Here is a 16,874-nt window from a genome sequence, read left to right as displayed (position 1 = left end):
TCGCGACCCCAGCAGGGATAAGCATGACTGAAAATGGATGAATGCAAATTAATTTTTTCTGTAATTAAGAGACTAATATTACAGGCTGAAGCATATACATACACCGTAATATTTACATAAGACTGCCTTGACAGAATATGAAGTGTTCATGTCTGTTGGTTAAGAATAGCTCAATAGAGCTGAGGGCAAAATGTTTGTTCTACATTATCCATCCATTTTGATGTTTCTTTTTAAAATGTCACTTGCTAATTTTCAATTTTTGAATGCAAGAAAGTGATTTGGCAAACGGACGCATTGTCAGATAAGACAAAATATAAGGGGAAAAAATACCTTTAAAGGAGTAGAAGTGGTGGGAGCATCATGGTGTGCTTTTTTTTAAATTCCACTGGTATTGATCATCGTTCAAAGTAAATTAATTTTTAATATTATTTCAATTCGGCAGAAGGTTAATACTCAAATGCTCCAGGAGAATGAATACAACTGGTTTTAGAATTTAAAAAGGCCAGTGTTTTTTTTCTGTGTTTTCAGTGTTTTTTTGTTTTTTTTTTTCAGAGATGTCATGATACAACTTTTTAATTCATGATAGGATAGCAATTTAGCTGCTTTTTAGTATTGATTGATATATCAGCAGAAATCATGCACACTTTTATTAATTACGTTATAGTAGGGAATGACAGAAAAGGCTTAATGAGGTGATGTTTCTCAAACAGGGAACAATACTTAACATCAAATATGAGAAGTATTTCTTTGGAATGGGCCTTTGAAAAACCAAAACTTCAGTCCTGATTTCTGGCAGATTATTTTTTAAGGCAAAATAAAAAAAAAAAAAAACATGTTTATTATTTATTATTTAATTTCCAAAAAATTTATGTTTATTCTATTCTATACAATTTTCTAAGGAACAGTTATTTAAATATAAGTGAGACTGCATAATTTAAGTCTTAGTATAATTCAGAGCCAATGTGGATTAGAGAATAACATGGATTAATTTATCAGTCCATTTTCTATGATTTCAGCTCTGCCTTCTAAAAATAACCAAATGCTTGAAGGCCCAAAAATGACTCTCACACTGGTTTTTTTTTTTAATTATGAGCCAGACACATTTGAAATTACCCTCTTGTTTAGTAGCAATGACATGGACATTTTGAACAGTATTATTTTGAATGTTATGTTGTAGATCCTAATGATATATTGAAAAGATTTTGTATGTTTTGAAGCCAATGGTCTTAAAAGAATCAAGCCATGTTTTTTACTTTCATATTACCATCATCACACTAATCCAATTTAAAACCAACGTCATTCTACACTCATCAGTGGCTTACAGTTAAATATTTACAAGCTAAGCAGAGATTAATTTCTTAACAAGATCTATCATTTAAAATCTATGCTGTTAAAGATGTTTAACCGAATAAAGGACACATTTAATGAATGGCCAAATTAAATAAAGGTAAGTGTAGAAAGTCGTGACGTTTCTTCAATGTTGGTGACATCATTGACGTTGTGAGCACGTAGGCCCTTATATACCAAGTGGAGGGGAGGCGGACTAGAGTAGAGAACGGCCGATTGTGCTGCTGGAGCTTCGTAGGGACTGTCAGCAGGGAGCGCAACCGACGACTGAGCTTAGAGCTGGGGGTATGAGAGCTGTCATAATCCGCTCCCATCTTCCTCGGGTCGGTCTCCTGTCCGACTGACAACCATCGGATCAGAAGCTCCACTTAACCAGCTGTCGGACCAACCCGATATCGTGTGAGTGTTGGGTCGGAGAAGCAGTTAAACAGAGGGGGAAAAGGGACCAGATTCGACCGAAGCGGAGTCCCCTATTCAGGGCTTACAGGAGAGGGGGAGGGGGCAAGTAGTAAAACTGGCTCTCTACGATGGTCGGTGTGTAAGGGTGCGATTGTATATCATGTATAAACCGATGTTAAATGAATTGCAATATTTTTTATTTTATTTTATATAGAACCCGTTAGAGAGTACGTACAATTGTTCTGGTAACGTAAATCTACTAGCTTAGTGATAGCGGCTAACGGCCAACTTACGCTAAATCCTGTGGTTGTAATTCCAGCGTAAACTAGTTAAAGCCTGTGTAAGCCATTTAGACTTTTCATAGTTTTTGTCACATTATTGTTTACGTGTCTTTATTTTTATTTTACAAATAATCTCGCAGTACTCTGTCACACGGAAGGAAGGAAACGTTGATTTGTACCGATACCGTGACAGAACAGTCGTCTTTTTTTTAACGTAAAGGGAGGAAAATGCGCACAAAGTGTGGCAGACATCAAATTTAAGACAAAGTTGTTGTTGTTTGTAGTGACAGCTGTGAGGGGCGTAACCTTAGCAGTGTTCATGTGATTGCGAAATAACATGGTTCTGGGGCACCATTTTTTATTTATTTATTTAATTTAACAGCTTTATTGATACATTTTTGCATATACACGCACCTAACCAAAGTTATGTGATGGGTGCACATTTCTAAATACTTACCATTTTATTGTTTAGTGAGTCACCATAAGGTATTAAATTCTAGTATTCCACTTCCTGAGAACATCATGTCTTCACAGCTACTACTAGACTCCCCTTAAACCAGCAGATGTGTGCTGTACCAATCCACTCTCCTGGAGACGATTACTACTGTTACAGCACATGTTGTTTTTCCAGTGCAGTGTGACAGGCTAATTCCCATTGCTTCGTGTTACACGTACGCCATCTCTGCAACTCAAATAATAATTTTACCTAAATCTGTAAGCTTTTATACAAACTACACATGCATGATCATAATAATGTACAGTAATAGTGTTTGCCTGTTCCTGAACTGAGCCCTTGCTTTTTATTTTTGTGATTTTTAGTCTTATTTGTTGAATCTGGTCTTTCATCACAACACAGAGCCCCAGTTTTGGGTGCAATGACCCAAACCTTTTATTGACCCTGATCCATCTGCGTCAGTTACGTCTAACATAGTAAGCTGTTTTCATCAGGTCAATTACAACCCAGTTTAGCCATTTGAAATGTTGTTGCCCATCTGCTGTGGGTTTGTGTGATGATGGTCACAGTGCATGCAGTTTATCCCCTCGCTCATAATCAGAGTAGTCTTAAAATCAATTATTGTATATTCCTTACCCAATAGTGTAAAATAAATTTTTCTTACTTTTTAAAATGAAGCCTAAGACTTACATCTTTATTGTCATTTCTTATACACGGTGTATAAAAAACAAAGTTTTGATACATACAGCTTTTAGACAGTGAATGAGCAGGTTGGCAGTGAAATGAACATTTCCATGTATGAAGTGCAGCAGTGATCAACATGTAAGGAGTGTGGGAGAGACCTGGTGTAAAAGGCATTGATGTGGAAGATTTAGAGCAAACGTAGGAGCAAAAGAAATGCATGAAATGGGTCAAATTGAAAAATCCACCCTAAACATTGCTGATTACTAGAACTGTATACATTTTTTAATAAACAGCTCTGACTGGTGGTTAGTCTTAAAAGAAAAGTCAAAGTGAGTTTTATACTCGAGTGAGAGACATTTATTTATATATTTAATATGGTAGTACAATGGAAACAAATTTTCCAAGGTTTTTTTTGCTATCAGATAGTTGAAAGGGCTAAATATGTATAAAAGCAGTCCGTTGGTCTATCAGGACCAAGTCCAGTTAGAAAATGTAGATTTGGAATTATCATGGAAGTATTATTAGACTTGATGGTAAGTACACAGACTATTGTGTACTCTACTAAAGATGCTGACCATACTATTAAGTTGAAATCGCTAAACTGGGTCAAATTTTAGCTACAGCGATCTTTAAAAATCTGATCCTCACACAAGTGAAATGACATCACCTCTGATTCCAATATAAAACAATTGCCTATTAATTGCAGTTGAGGTAGAAATACATTTGGTTTTCAGTCCTTGTGACAAATCTGAAACCACAAAATTTTCTAGGTGAAGGCTTTAAGAAAACTAGTTAAGGTTATTATTTTTTTCAATCAGTAATGTAAAGCGCATAATCTTGATGATATTTTAGCATTTTAACAGCTTATCAGAAAGCTATATGGCACTCTGATGGGTTTGATGTTGCAAATGACAAGCTGTTGCCTGTAATACCACTCTGCCTAGGTGGAGACAATAGTTTACATGGACAGATGTTGAAGTAGACTGTTAACATTTTTGATTTTATTTTTGCCGTCGGCTAACATTAAAGGTTGACTACTACAAGTATTTGGGTTAGACAAAAAAGATTAGAAATTAAAGAAATGAAGTCATATTCTTATGACTATTCCCATAATATTACCATTTTTATAATACGAGATAAAAGTAGTAATATTGAGACTTTATTCTCGTAACTTCTACGTGATTTAAGTGATGATAGAACAAAGTGGTTGGATTATTAGTAGTTTCAGAAAAATTTTTTCGGACAATATCTGACCTGCGCAAACTACCAAACAGCCATTGGCACTCTGTTTAACATAATGGCGTAATAATTTTATGCCGGTATGAAGGTATAACTTAACAAGATTCTCAACAGTCCTCATGTCAGAGCAGGGGACAACAGTGCAAGAGTTATCATTAAATATTGACTTTTTTTTCTTGAAATATTGCAACATTGATCTAATAATCTTATGATTTTGCAACATTGTATCTTCTCAGAATATGACTTTATTCTCATTTATCTGCCATTTTATTTTTTTATGATATTAGAACCTGTCAAAAATTAGATTACCAAGTCTGGCCCTAATACTTTGTCGTAGGTCCTGGACGTGTACTGTGACTAATTAAAAAGACGCATACAAAGTGTTTGTTTTGCTGGTGTTTACCAAGCCCTTTCTTAACCTAAGAATAATTTTTGCACCGAGTGAAATCAACAAGGATAAATATTATTGCGCAGTATCTGTTCCGCAGAGCTTTCAACAGTGTCCGTATCTGAAATGTAATTTACAGTTTTTAATTCTAAAAGGCAATTAGTCATCTTATGAACTACTTGTTTCCATAATAAGAGCTTGAAAACAGCCTTGATTTCATTAGTATCGGTATTGGTAAGGCTATGTACTCCTGCATCAGTCAATTTGGTAATGAAAGCTGAATGCCTCTGCATCTTTAAATCCTACTTCAGAGAACACCAATCAGCGGTTGGGTACCACCCATTTGTTTCTACACCACATCTTGGACTTTCTTTTTTTTATTTTATTTTATTTTTTTCTCCACAACTCTGCTAAAGGTCACTGACTCCCTTGGCTCATATGTATGCAATATTAAATCTCAAGTCATGTAGCTAGTGTTAGAGAAATCAAGTATGTTTTCTAAGAAGTAGAGCAAATGCAAATAAAAAAAAGAGATTTTAACAAAGACAGCGTTGTAGTTTATTCAGAAGACCTTAGTATGCAACTAGTGTTCATTGCTGGTGTACATACAGTATTTGGAAAGTCGTAGTACATCACTGGGTCCCTTTAAGGCAAATATAAAACTAACTCGGACATTAGGTCATTCATGTTACTTCAGGGCAGCCATGGAAAAAAAAAAACATTAAAGTCTCCTCCAGCCTCATTCTTAAAAGCAGGGTCAGATGCATCATATTAGATGACTTATAAAACGCTTTGTCTGAAGTCTGTGTTGCATCAACTAGTCATAGCAAACAGACCAAACTTATGCAACCAAAAATTGTGAAACATTTAGCTATACTAAATGCATAATCAAAGGACCACTAGCTTTAAGCTTTCATTTATCTATTAAGCGTGTAATGTATCTATGAGGACAAATTAAAGACTGATTAGCAGTTACCCTTGTATAGGTGTGATCTCGTTTTTGACTTTGAGTCTTTTGCCTTCCTTCTCTCTCTAATCCCATTTTCTATCTGACAACCTTCAAAAATGATCAAATAAAGGCCTACAAATTATCTTTAAATGGTATCTTTACTTTTCACGAGCTACTAAATTACCAAATTACATGGAAAATGTTTTTGCCTTATTTTCAGGGTTTGTTTTCTTATAGCTCCTGATAGATGATGCAGCACCTTGGTTTCTACCAAAGAGAGGTACTATATTTTATCCAGATTAGGGCTGAAACAATCAATTGTGGCTAATCAATATGATCGATAACTAATTTAGTAATCTATTAATTGTTACCTAGATTATAGATATTTTAAAACATACTTTTAGCTGAAAAAGCAACCCACTCAGCTCAATCATTATACCAAAATTGTAAAAAATGTATAAACATCTAGCATTTTTAAGATTGAAAACACTTTTGTCCATTAATGTACTCTATCCAGAGTATATTATTACTCTATCTAAGGGCTAACTTTGCTTGAATTTTGTGTGTAATGTTCTTTAAGGAACCTTTTCCATCCGATGATAAATCAAGAAAAGAATCAACAGATTGATTAGCAAAATAACTGTTAGTTGCAACCCTGATCCAAATTTTTATATATATATATATATATATATATATATATATATATATATGACTCATTCCATGAGCCACAGACAGTCTTTATCTTAAGTCTATTTCTAATAATTCAACCAGAGAAAAGCATTTTTAGCAGTTGCTTTGCACTTCAATAAAATAAAAAATATTTTTGAGCAACAGTTTAAGTAAGTATATTAAAATGATAAAGGTTTAAGTGTTTATTAATTACAGTCTGATGTTTTTGTTAAATACTTCCTTTCGGGTTGTAATCTCTGTTTGGTAATATTTATATTTACTGGGTGTGATTAGTTGGTTGTCCATCCGAATGTATTTGCAGGGAGTATGATTGGATAAAATTATCTTTGATTGGCTGCTGGTGTAGTTTGTTTACAGACAGTTAATCTGGTTGTGAGCAAAGAGATGGAACAGACAGCACTCAGCTAGTGTCAAGTCAAGAGGGTCCATGTCGATCACGCACAGGAAAGATTCTCAGCACGGACAGTAAGAGTCGAGTTGATGCAAAAGAGGAGTGGCGGAGCAGTTTTAGAAGGTTGAGCACGCCCCATACATGTGTTTAGGGAGCGCATGTGAGATTTAAATACTGCACACTCTGGTCGGCAGCACAAATAATATGCCATATTATTTTTTTCTTTGCGTTCTCTTGTGTCTAAAAGCAGATGCAATCAAGACAGTGGCTTGGTTTTATTTTCTGAATAAAACTAGAAAACGTTTGGCGCCTTTGTGCCTTGTCTTGTTTAACGAGATGATTCTGAGGTATTCAGACTTTGGCTAATTTACCCATTTATTCCAGGAGCTGCCTAGTTTGACAACCTGCTGAGCCACATTGGTTTTTGCATCTTTTAGGACACTATAACAGGTGCTTGATTTCTGCTGAAAAACGAAGCTGAGTTTCTTTGCTGGGTCGATGCACTGCATCAGCCTCATAAAGTTCAGGCTTCCCAATTCCTGCTTCAGATGTTTAATCTCAAAACATAGGGCACCTGACTGTTGAAACAAGTTTGCGGTATCCCTGGACGCCTTGGGTCACATTTCCAGTGTAGACTTTCCTTTAAAACACTCAAATCACCTTCGATTTGAACAAATAATTTTGACTCTGGCAGAGATTAGAAATCTGTTAAAATGATTCCTTACAGAAAGTAGGAGCACCCATTCAGCTCCATCCCCATCATCTGCATAATCTGCAGCTAGTATAATAAAACTAGAATAATCCAAATTGAAATCTCAGGCTCTTAGTGGAGTCACTTAGAATGAACAGGATTAGATGTATAAAATGTGTGCTCAATTTCCTTGAGTTAGCCTCAAAGTGCACTTGTTTTGTTTTGGAGCTCTTGGGTTTTAGAAACTGTATAGTTGGATGAATTGAACCCACCTTCATTGGTGCATCACAGGCCTTAATAAAGGGGATAAATTGCATGTACTTGTATTTTCCCATTTATTTGCAGACTCTGTGCTGCATCCTGAAAAGGCTTAACATGGTTCCCAAATTAGTGTTGAGCAAACTAAGTCTAAACAAAGCTATTCTGCAGCTCTGCTTCCCGGAGTTCATTACTGAGGACAGTCTGAGAGCTTTGACACAGATACATTCAGCCAGTGGCTGCGGCTGCTCATGCCTCCTTTCCTTTGGCGATGCCAGCCCAGAGCGCCACAGAGCTTAGCCTTGCTTTTTCAGTGGCTGCTCAGTGTGGCGTGGTCGAGGAAGCACTAAATAAGTGATGAATCCGCTCTGCCCTCACGTGCAGCTTAGTAAAAAAAAAAAAAAGAGCTTAATTTCTTCATGCATTTAAAGTCCTTGTACTTGTTGAGTTCCTCTCATTTCCCTTCAATGTCAAAACAGCCATTTTTACATTACCCCCCTCTCTTCTGCTGAGTTCAGACCAATCCCCCATCCTGCAACCCTCTAGAAAAATCATATTTTCTTAATGGAGTCTAGACGAATGTTTTCTGCTCAACTGGAGGTGCTAACTGGGTGATTCTTCACATAAACATGTGGTCAGTTCTGCCAAGATAATTTATCATGAGCATTCTGTCTCATGGCATTTAAAGAGAAAATAACAGTATAAGTTTAGTTATTATATACAGATATATATATGGGTATAGAATTTTTTTTGTTTTTTTTTACAGCTGAAAGCTTTTTTTTTTAAACCTGTCAAATATATATCTATATACATTTTTGGTGTGAAAGGAATAAGACATATGAGATTAAAAGTATGCTTTTTTTTACTTGGCTCTTAGATCTGCATTGTCTGTTGATGACAGTGGCACCTTGCAACCATGGAGCTGAGAGTGGGGAACAAATACCGGCTGGGGCGAAAGATAGGGAGTGGATCCTTTGGAGACATTTACCTTGGTAAGCGGAAAATTGGATGATATAGCTATTCTTCCCACATGAATGCACTTGCAGTCACTTCTTCTATCCTAACATTAGCTTCCTTTGTTTGTCCGGACAGTGAAATAGATCTTTGATCAGGTCTTACATGTTATTCTACATGTTCCTTACAGATGTGATTATTTTTGTACGCTTCTCCTCAGGTGCCAACATTGCAACTGGTGAGGAGGTAGCCATCAAGCTAGAATGTGTGAAGACCAAACACCCACAGTTGCACATTGAAAGCAAATTCTACAAGATGATGCAGGGAGGAGGTAAGAACCTCCAGCTTTGACACGCTTGTCAGAGATTCTCATTTCTTGCATTCCTTCTCAGATGTTTTCTTGGCAGTATATTTCCCATGCAGATATCCTGCCAGACCTGACTCTTGTAAGAAATCGGGAAACCTTAAATTTTCTCCAACATGTTGCAGATTTAAAATACAGGGATAATGATAACAGGTGTGTCTATCAGGCTTCTTTTCAGTCTAGAAAAATCGGTTTCCTTGAAAGAATGTTTCACATATTTTATTTTTTGATACCACTGAGCCTTACTGAAATACCAGGACATTTTATATTACAATCAGAAATATAAAATGAAACAGTTTAACATGAAAGTATCATAAGTAATTGCAAAATACAGCTGCTGTTCTCCAGCTTATTTATAATGTTGTAACTTCAGCTTAATTTTTTTTAAGTTGCCATTGGTAATTAAAGTGGCAAAATTGTAATTTCTTAGTTGATTCTAACTGTATGTTTTACAGACTTTCTTTTTTATTTTTTTTAAAGGTCTGAGTTAAATCATGTATTTAAAACCGCTAATGTTGACGCTCCAATAGTCCGACAGGTTTTAACTGATGTCAGACACCAACACACACGTTTTAACATAAGGTCTGCTTTCTGGGTGATTAAACTCACTAGATCAAATATGGTGTGCTGTTAGTTTGAAGAAGCAGGTTTATTTAGAAACAACAACATTTAAAGGGGCTTGATTTAGAAAAAAAAATTAGCAGTATATTTACTTATACCCTTTAGGATCAGCTGACATCAGCCTATCATTGTAGTTCCTGTTTATCGAGGAAGTTTGCCTTATGTACACTTAACTCCCGATTAGAAGTCATCCCATGCTGGGGCTTCCTCTTTAGTTTTATCTTTCACTATCACAGACTTCCTCAATGTCCAGTCAATGGCATTTTTAACTTTTTTTATTTCCTGCAGTAGGCGTTTTCATTGAGAAAAGGCTGCCTCATAGTATTATTTTATTTATGGGGGGTCACAATAGTAATAGAAACCTCCAAGTTTCTGTTAACATGGCAGAGGATTTGTTTATACCAGTGATGTATAAACACTAGATGCTGCTGTTGATAAGAAATCACAGCTGCAGATAAGAAAGGTTTTACTAGAAACTAAATCTTTAAACGCAAGGAATAAAATGGGTAAAACATTTTCACAGCTTTAATCAAGTTTGATAGACTAATTAAAGCATTACTGAAACAATTTAAAAATGCATTAGTATAACTTAATACAGCACTGCTGCTTAACCCTAGATATTCTCAGTTTCTTGCTGTTTGAATTGGTGTCTCTGACCAGAATCTTGTCTTGATCATCTATGTTTGTGTTTGACCAGTTGGTATTCCATCGATAAAATGGTGTGGTGCGGAGGGAGACTATAACGTCATGGTAATGGAGTTGCTGGGGCCCAGTCTGGAGGACCTTTTTAACTTCTGCTCCCGGAAGTTCAGCCTAAAGACTGTCCTGCTTTTGGCGGACCAGATGGTATGATACAAACATGACATCCAGCCAGTTTAACAGCGTGCATGTGAAAGAGTTATTTTCAATCCCTGTAGAGAAACATGATAGGGGCGACCTTTACTGCACCGAGTCAGTGCGTATTCTGTGTGTAAACATTGTATACTGTTCCATTAAAGCCTCTTTTAAAGATTAGAGATGTTTTAATCTCCTGTCCTTGCTACTGCCAGTGTAGTTTCTGATGAGTGCCCAGCCTTACAATGGGTTGACCTAGATACTGCATATCGTAGATCAGACTCTTGATTCACCTTTTGTCTGACCTGCAGCCAAGGTTGCTTTATCAGGCTTCAATACAGACGTCTGATTAGCTGCTTTTCAGCCTTGGCTCATGGCTTCTGCTGCTGTCAGTCTCTTCTATTTAAGGCGCATCTTATAAATGTGACGTTGTCACTAAATATTTTCTTCTGATGTGAATCTCATTCAAATCCAGATTAGTCGCATCGAGTACATCCACTCCAAGAACTTCATCCACAGAGATGTCAAGCCAGATAACTTCCTTATGGGGTTGGGCAAGAAGGGCAACCTGGTGTACATCATCGACTTTGGGCTGGCCAAAAAGTACCGCGATGCACGCACGCACCAGCACATCCCTTACAGGGAGAACAAGAACCTGACCGGAACGGCACGCTACGCCTCCATCAACACACATCTTGGAATTGGTAAGATTTGGTCGAAAGATAATGGTTGTATTTTTACTTGGTGGATGGAGCTAAATATCTATCAACAGAGAATGAAATCAAAGGAAAATGAGGCTTTGTTAGTTCAACAGGAAATTCCTGTGTCATTCTGCAAGGGATTGACTTTGTATTTAATCGTGTTAATCCAAGCAAAGGATTTGAAAAAAATTCAACTATGCAATCACTGTTATTCAATCATGAAGTACTACTTATTTAATAAAATCTAAACGAATTGTATCAAAATGGCAATTTCCTTATTTTTAAGCTTCTTTGATAATTTTGTATTTTTATATTGTCAGCTAGCCTTTAAGCTAACTCCATTTGTTTCTAATTTGGCAGGTTTTACTTCTCTTTCATTCATATGCATTTGATGCTTTATGTCCACAGAGCAGTCAAGACGTGATGACCTGGAGTCTCTGGGCTACGTCCTCATGTACTTCAACCTGGGGTCCCTCCCCTGGCAGGGCCTTAAGGCTGCAACAAAGAGACAGAAGTATGAGCGAATCAGCGAGAAGAAAATGTCCACACCAATCGAGGTTCTTTGCAAAGGCTATCCTTGTGAGTCCTTTTATTTCTCCTCGTTTTTTTTCTCACATCATCCACAGATGCTGTATTTGCTTTGTTCTGCAAAGAATGCAACTGGGGCTCTAGTGGATCCTCTGCTAACTTCTGGTTCTGATGATTCTTCTTTCTACAGCGGAGTTTTCCACTTACCTGAATTTTTGCCGCTCACTCCGTTTCGATGACAAACCTGACTACTCCTACCTACGCCAGCTTTTCCGGAATCTCTTCCACCGTCAGGGATTCTCCTATGATTACGTCTTTGACTGGAACATGCTTAAATTTGTATGTTTTTACTAAAAGCTTTTGGTAGTGGTCATTTTAACCTTTTAAAATTAACACGGCTGATCACATTTATCAGGGCGCCAGTCGAACAACTGAGGATGGGGAACGGGAAAGGAGGACAGGGGATGAGAGAGAAGATCGGATAGGAGGGGCCCCCAGGGGCTCTGCGTCACGGGGCCTCCCCTCAGGTCCCACCCAAGGCGCTCCTAACAGAGTCAGGAATGGACCAGAACAAGCCATCTCAAACCCTGCCTCACGGGTTCAACAGTCTGGTACGTTGCTGACCAACAGAGTCTGATTTTTAAAATGTTAAATTTTGAGGAGAAAAAAAAGGGAAATAACTTTGTCGGCAGCATTTTTTTTTAGCTCATTCAAAGTGTCTAATTGATCTTTTCCAGGCAACACGTCGCCACGTGCAATATCTCGCGCTGAGCGGGAGAGGAAAGTGAGCATGCGTTTACACCGCGGGGCTCCTGCCAACGTATCATCCTCTGACCTCACAGCGCGTCAAGACCAGTCGAGGATATCCACGTCACAGGTGAGCTGAAGTTAGGATGTCTTCAGTGGGTTAAATATTTGAATAACATAATCTATCTTTTTCAATTAACACATTTTCTAAAATCCTTTGGAACTTTTTATTAACATTTATATATGTTATAAAGATACTTTAATGGACAACGTGGAAACGTTATGTGGATTGTTTCAATTATTCAACTGTTCTGGGATCAGCCATTACCTCCAACATCTAATGATAATCTAATTGGCTGTTAGATATAACCACTATTATTTGGCCAAATATTTTTTTTTCATCTCTAAGTTCTCTGCATTTGGGAACCACACAGCTACAAACCTCAGAATGTTTTACTGGGATTTTATGATAATCAGTATTGTTTGATGTGATTGAAAATACACTGACCTCTGAAGAAAGCTAGCTAATAAACATTTCACCTACTCTTGGATTAAATGCAACAGTTAGTTTAAGCCCCTCTAGATGTTATCCTAAAAAAGCTGTGCAGTTTGCATTATGAGAAAAAGTCAAACAATTTTCTAGATTTGAAGATCCTACAGAGCTGCTGAAGTTCAGTCCATTGATACCACTGAGCAGAAACAACCAGGAAGCCCCGATATCTGGAGCTCTCAGATCCTTAACTCGCAGTAAATAGACTCTTCAACATCAGCTGAATGATATTGGCACTTTTTTCATGTTTGGCTATCGCCTGAAGGCGAATATCATGTGATGCACATGTATTGTTACTGCCTCCATTTGCTTTCCTGTGTTAAACATTTATGAGCAAATCAAAGAAATTATTATTTCCTTTTAGATTTGTGTATCATTTGTTATCATGGTGTCAAAGCCATATCAGCCTAAAGACTAAATCTAAAAAATTGGCAGCATAGGGGAACAGATGGATTGATGTCAAAACAATCTGCCCAAAAATCTGGGTTTTTTTGGAAGAGTTGTGTGAAACCTATTATTGAAAGAAGTAAAACATGGTGGTGGCTGCAGCATGTTTTGCAAAAACAAAAATTTGTCTGTGTCCAACTTTGTTTATTTACCAATTTACATAGTGGTCTTATTATCGATAAGAACAATGTCAGTGTCTCTACATGGCGCTGGTGAATAGACAGCGCAGCTGCAAAATTTCAATTCTCAGTGTTTCTCATTAATGAACGAGACTGGCGGCCCGCCACTGGTCTTATACAGACACACAGAGAGAGAGATGGTCAGTGGCGGTTCTACTCCCCGGGCGAGACCCACTCTAAGCGCCAGTTATATTTTTTTCGAAGCATGTTTCCCACCCTCCTTTATAAAAATGCTGCCTGGTTTACCCGTGCAGTGTTGCCAACTCAGCGTTTTTTGTCGCTATATTTAGTGACTTTTCACATCCCTCCTGCGACTCTTTTTTTTTTTTTTTTTTTATATCCACTGGCGACAAATCTAGCGAGTTTTTCTGGTGTCACTGGCGGCTTTTGGAGACTCCTACGTGAAAGCACGTATCGTTCCTACTCTTGTCCTGCAGCGGCAGGTGCTGCTGCGGGGGCGCTTTTTTTTTACATTGGCCCCTTGATTTTAGGTTATCACATGATGATCTAAAAAAAAAGCGGAGTGTGTATGATGTCACCCGCGCATGCCGGCATCCGTTCATTCTGAACTCCTGCTAGTTTTACTCATGCCTGGAAGATGTCTAGTGCTACTGCCACAGATGATGTCATAAACACTCCGCTTTGTTTTAAAAAAATAAATATAAAAAATAAAACTGCGGATGTCTGGGGGACAGTGATTCGCCTACATGTTATGAATGCTGGCGAATTATAAATGATAAATTATGAACAGTTTAGTTTGTGCCTTCAAGTCGTTGCCCATAGGAAGATGTTACTTGGATATAACCTAACGGAATATCTTCAGAACAGCTCCAAATGACACAAAACTTTTATGGATGAGTAGGACATGATGTAATAACGTAAAATCAAGTGCCCAATGTAAAAAATCGGTGTTCCCCTTTAAGTGGGATGCACCACGCTTAAAAATGTGCACACATGAAAACCCCTGAGGGTCAGAGACTCTCCCACCACACTATTTTGCAGAATGCAGCAAATGCAGCAGCAAGATGGCAGGACATTTTTTTGAAATCACATTTTCTTTCCATAGACTTATTATTTATAAATAATTATGAATCAATTATAGAGCTGTATATATGAACATAGGTAATCAAAAGCTAACGATTAAACATTAAATGCACTCAACCTAATAATCCATTGTATAATAGAACTGAAAATATCTGGATGTCCAAAAATTAAAAGTGACAAAGTTTCAACGGTTTTAAATCTAACGTAGGAGCGTTGTGGTCTGACCTCCAGGCTGCTCACAGAGCTTTAATGTGAGATCTGCTTGCTACTGCGGGCTTCACACTGCAGTGGAGCGGAGACGTTTGCAGCTGAGCTGGACGAACTATAAATTGGGTGTTAAAATCTTGAATCTGTGTTGTTGCAGGTCAGCGTGCCATTCGAGCACATGGGGAAGTGAATTTCCTCAGCTCTTCATGCACAGAAAATGACAGGTAAAGTCTGGACTCACATTTCGTCTTTGTTTATAAATGTATAAACAGTCTGATACCAATCTTTTGTTTTGCAGGGCTGCAAGGATTTTTTTTTTCTCTCTCTACACCTTTCTTTTCCCCCTGTACTTTATACCTTCTTTCTTGAAAAGGTTTTTTTTTTTTGTAAATGGACATGCAGGTTGTTTGGAGCAAGACCTTAAATGTTTCAAGGATTCAGGAAAACACATGAAGGTATTCAACATGCATTCTGACCCGGACCGTTCTTACTAAACGTAGGATCACCACAAAGCTAACGACAATGCTGCACCTTGACAGTTGCTCATTCCTACACTGTATGTTCCTCAAAACATTCCCTTAATACTTTGACAAATGTGAAAAGGCTGTTGGCATTGAAGGAACAAAAAAAAAACATTTCAGGGACATGCATGTTTCTTATCAAAGGTGACGTACAGGCTTTGTAGGTTTTTTTTTTTTTTGTTTTTTTTTTTTTTTCAGTTTTAGCACAGCAAATGTAACTGTTATCTTCATTGTTCATAAAGGTTTATTAGAAGGAAGGTTGTTTTTTCCTTTTTTATTTGATGTTTTTAAGAATTGAAAGCTTAATCGGATGAGGCATGTAGATCAGAAGGTTGCAACCAGAAAGAGAACTGAAGAGGATGGGTAAGTGATGTTTTATCCGTTATGTTCCTGGAGATGTTTCTGGTAACTGCTCGCCCCACTCCCATAAGGACATGAAAACCCTCCGAACATCTGGCGGTTTTTACGCTTTTATTTCTCTCCTTGGTTTTAATTTGTGACGGTAAGGTGAAGTACTGTTGTGGAAATTCAAAGGACTCACTCCTAAGTCTCCAGAGAAGTTCCTCAGGAAATATCTCAGCATTCTGATATTTGACCTGAGACCACAGCCGCCCGTTTGAGCTCACAAACGGGGGATGCAATTTTTATGATGTTTCTTAACGTTACCTTTTTTAATCTTTTGTTATATGGAGGAAGTGGGGGGGCTGTCACTGTTGAGAACGACATGGGGCGGGTTAGGGCATCAAATTTGTTTTTATTTAGTTTCTTCTTTTTTTTTTTTTTTATTTACTCCACTGTAAATATTTTTTTTATTTCATTGTAAAGCCAAATGTGGTTATTGTAAAGGTGTAAAGTAGAAAAATGCATACTAATGACTATAGAGTGTTGAAGCAGGAGTAATAAAGATGGAGACGAGTGACTGTTGCTGTGCCAGCTGGGTCATCTAACAGGTGTGAGGGAGTTGAGTGCTACAGTAAAACCTCTAAGATCAATAAAGTCGCTTTTATCTGCTTTCCAACTTTAATCCATTCATGATTATTTACTTTTGTTTTTTTAAACCTGGAATCTTCTCACCTTTGGACTGCTTATTTCTTAAACAATATTTCAAACTTTCATTATTCCTGTCGCAGAAAAATGTTTATTTAATGCTGTTCTTCATTATCTCCTCACCAACTTTTGACATTAGTTGCGTCTGATGGTGTGTGTGTAAATGTGTATGGACTGTGTGCACTGTGTATAGTTCTCATTGTACAGGCCACCATGACCCAGTGGCATCGCAGTTGTAGATTTAAGGATGAGGCGAGAGGTATTCACATTGTCTATTGTGTACTGATATCTTGTACAGTTCTTTAACACTATTTACAGTATTTGTGTATATTTTATGAAGTAATAAAAATGGATAACAT

General features: G+C 37.4%; 1 protein-coding gene across 2 annotated transcripts; it reads left to right on the top strand.

The window, feature by feature from the left end:
• Positions 1-1,534: 1,534 nt before the first annotated feature.
• Positions 1,535-16,874, top strand: LOC107096663 (casein kinase I isoform epsilon). 2 transcript variants are annotated; one of them, XM_015393423.1, is made up of 11 exons: positions 1,535-1,746; positions 8,649-8,763; positions 8,946-9,056; positions 10,408-10,556; positions 11,020-11,248; positions 11,654-11,824; positions 11,964-12,112; positions 12,189-12,384; positions 12,511-12,650; positions 15,105-15,171; positions 15,246-16,874. In XM_015393423.1, the coding sequence occupies exons 2-10, from the start codon at positions 8,688-8,690 to the stop codon at positions 15,135-15,137; spliced, it is 1,254 nt and encodes a 417-aa protein (XP_015248909.1). In that variant the 5' UTR covers positions 1,535-1,746; positions 8,649-8,687; the 3' UTR covers positions 15,138-15,171; positions 15,246-16,874. The 2 variants fall into 2 exon arrangements, with proteins under 2 accessions (XP_015248909.1, XP_015248910.1); XM_015393424.1 differs by having other exon boundaries at positions 1,544-1,746; positions 8,673-8,763.

Source organism: Cyprinodon variegatus, unplaced genomic scaffold, assembly GCF_000732505.1.
Source record: "Cyprinodon variegatus isolate N-32 unplaced genomic scaffold, C_variegatus-1.0 Scaffold640, whole genome shotgun sequence".
In the NCBI taxonomy this organism is placed as follows: domain Eukaryota; kingdom Metazoa; phylum Chordata; class Actinopteri; order Cyprinodontiformes; family Cyprinodontidae; genus Cyprinodon; species Cyprinodon variegatus.
Note: the sequence above shows the minus strand (reverse complement) of the source record. Positions and strands in the feature narration are given on the sequence as shown.

Coding starts and splice junctions, on each gene's coding strand:
- LOC107096663 (XM_015393423.1), top strand. CDS start 8,688: ATGGAGCTGAGAGTGGGGAACAAATACCGGCTGGGGCGAAAGATAGGG. Junction 8,764..8,945: donor CTTTGGAGACATTTACCTTG/GTAAGCGGAAAA, acceptor GCTTCTCCTCAG/GTGCCAACATTGCAACTGGT. Junction 11,825..11,963: donor TCTTTGCAAAGGCTATCCTT/GTGAGTCCTTTT, acceptor TTCTTTCTACAG/CGGAGTTTTCCACTTACCTG.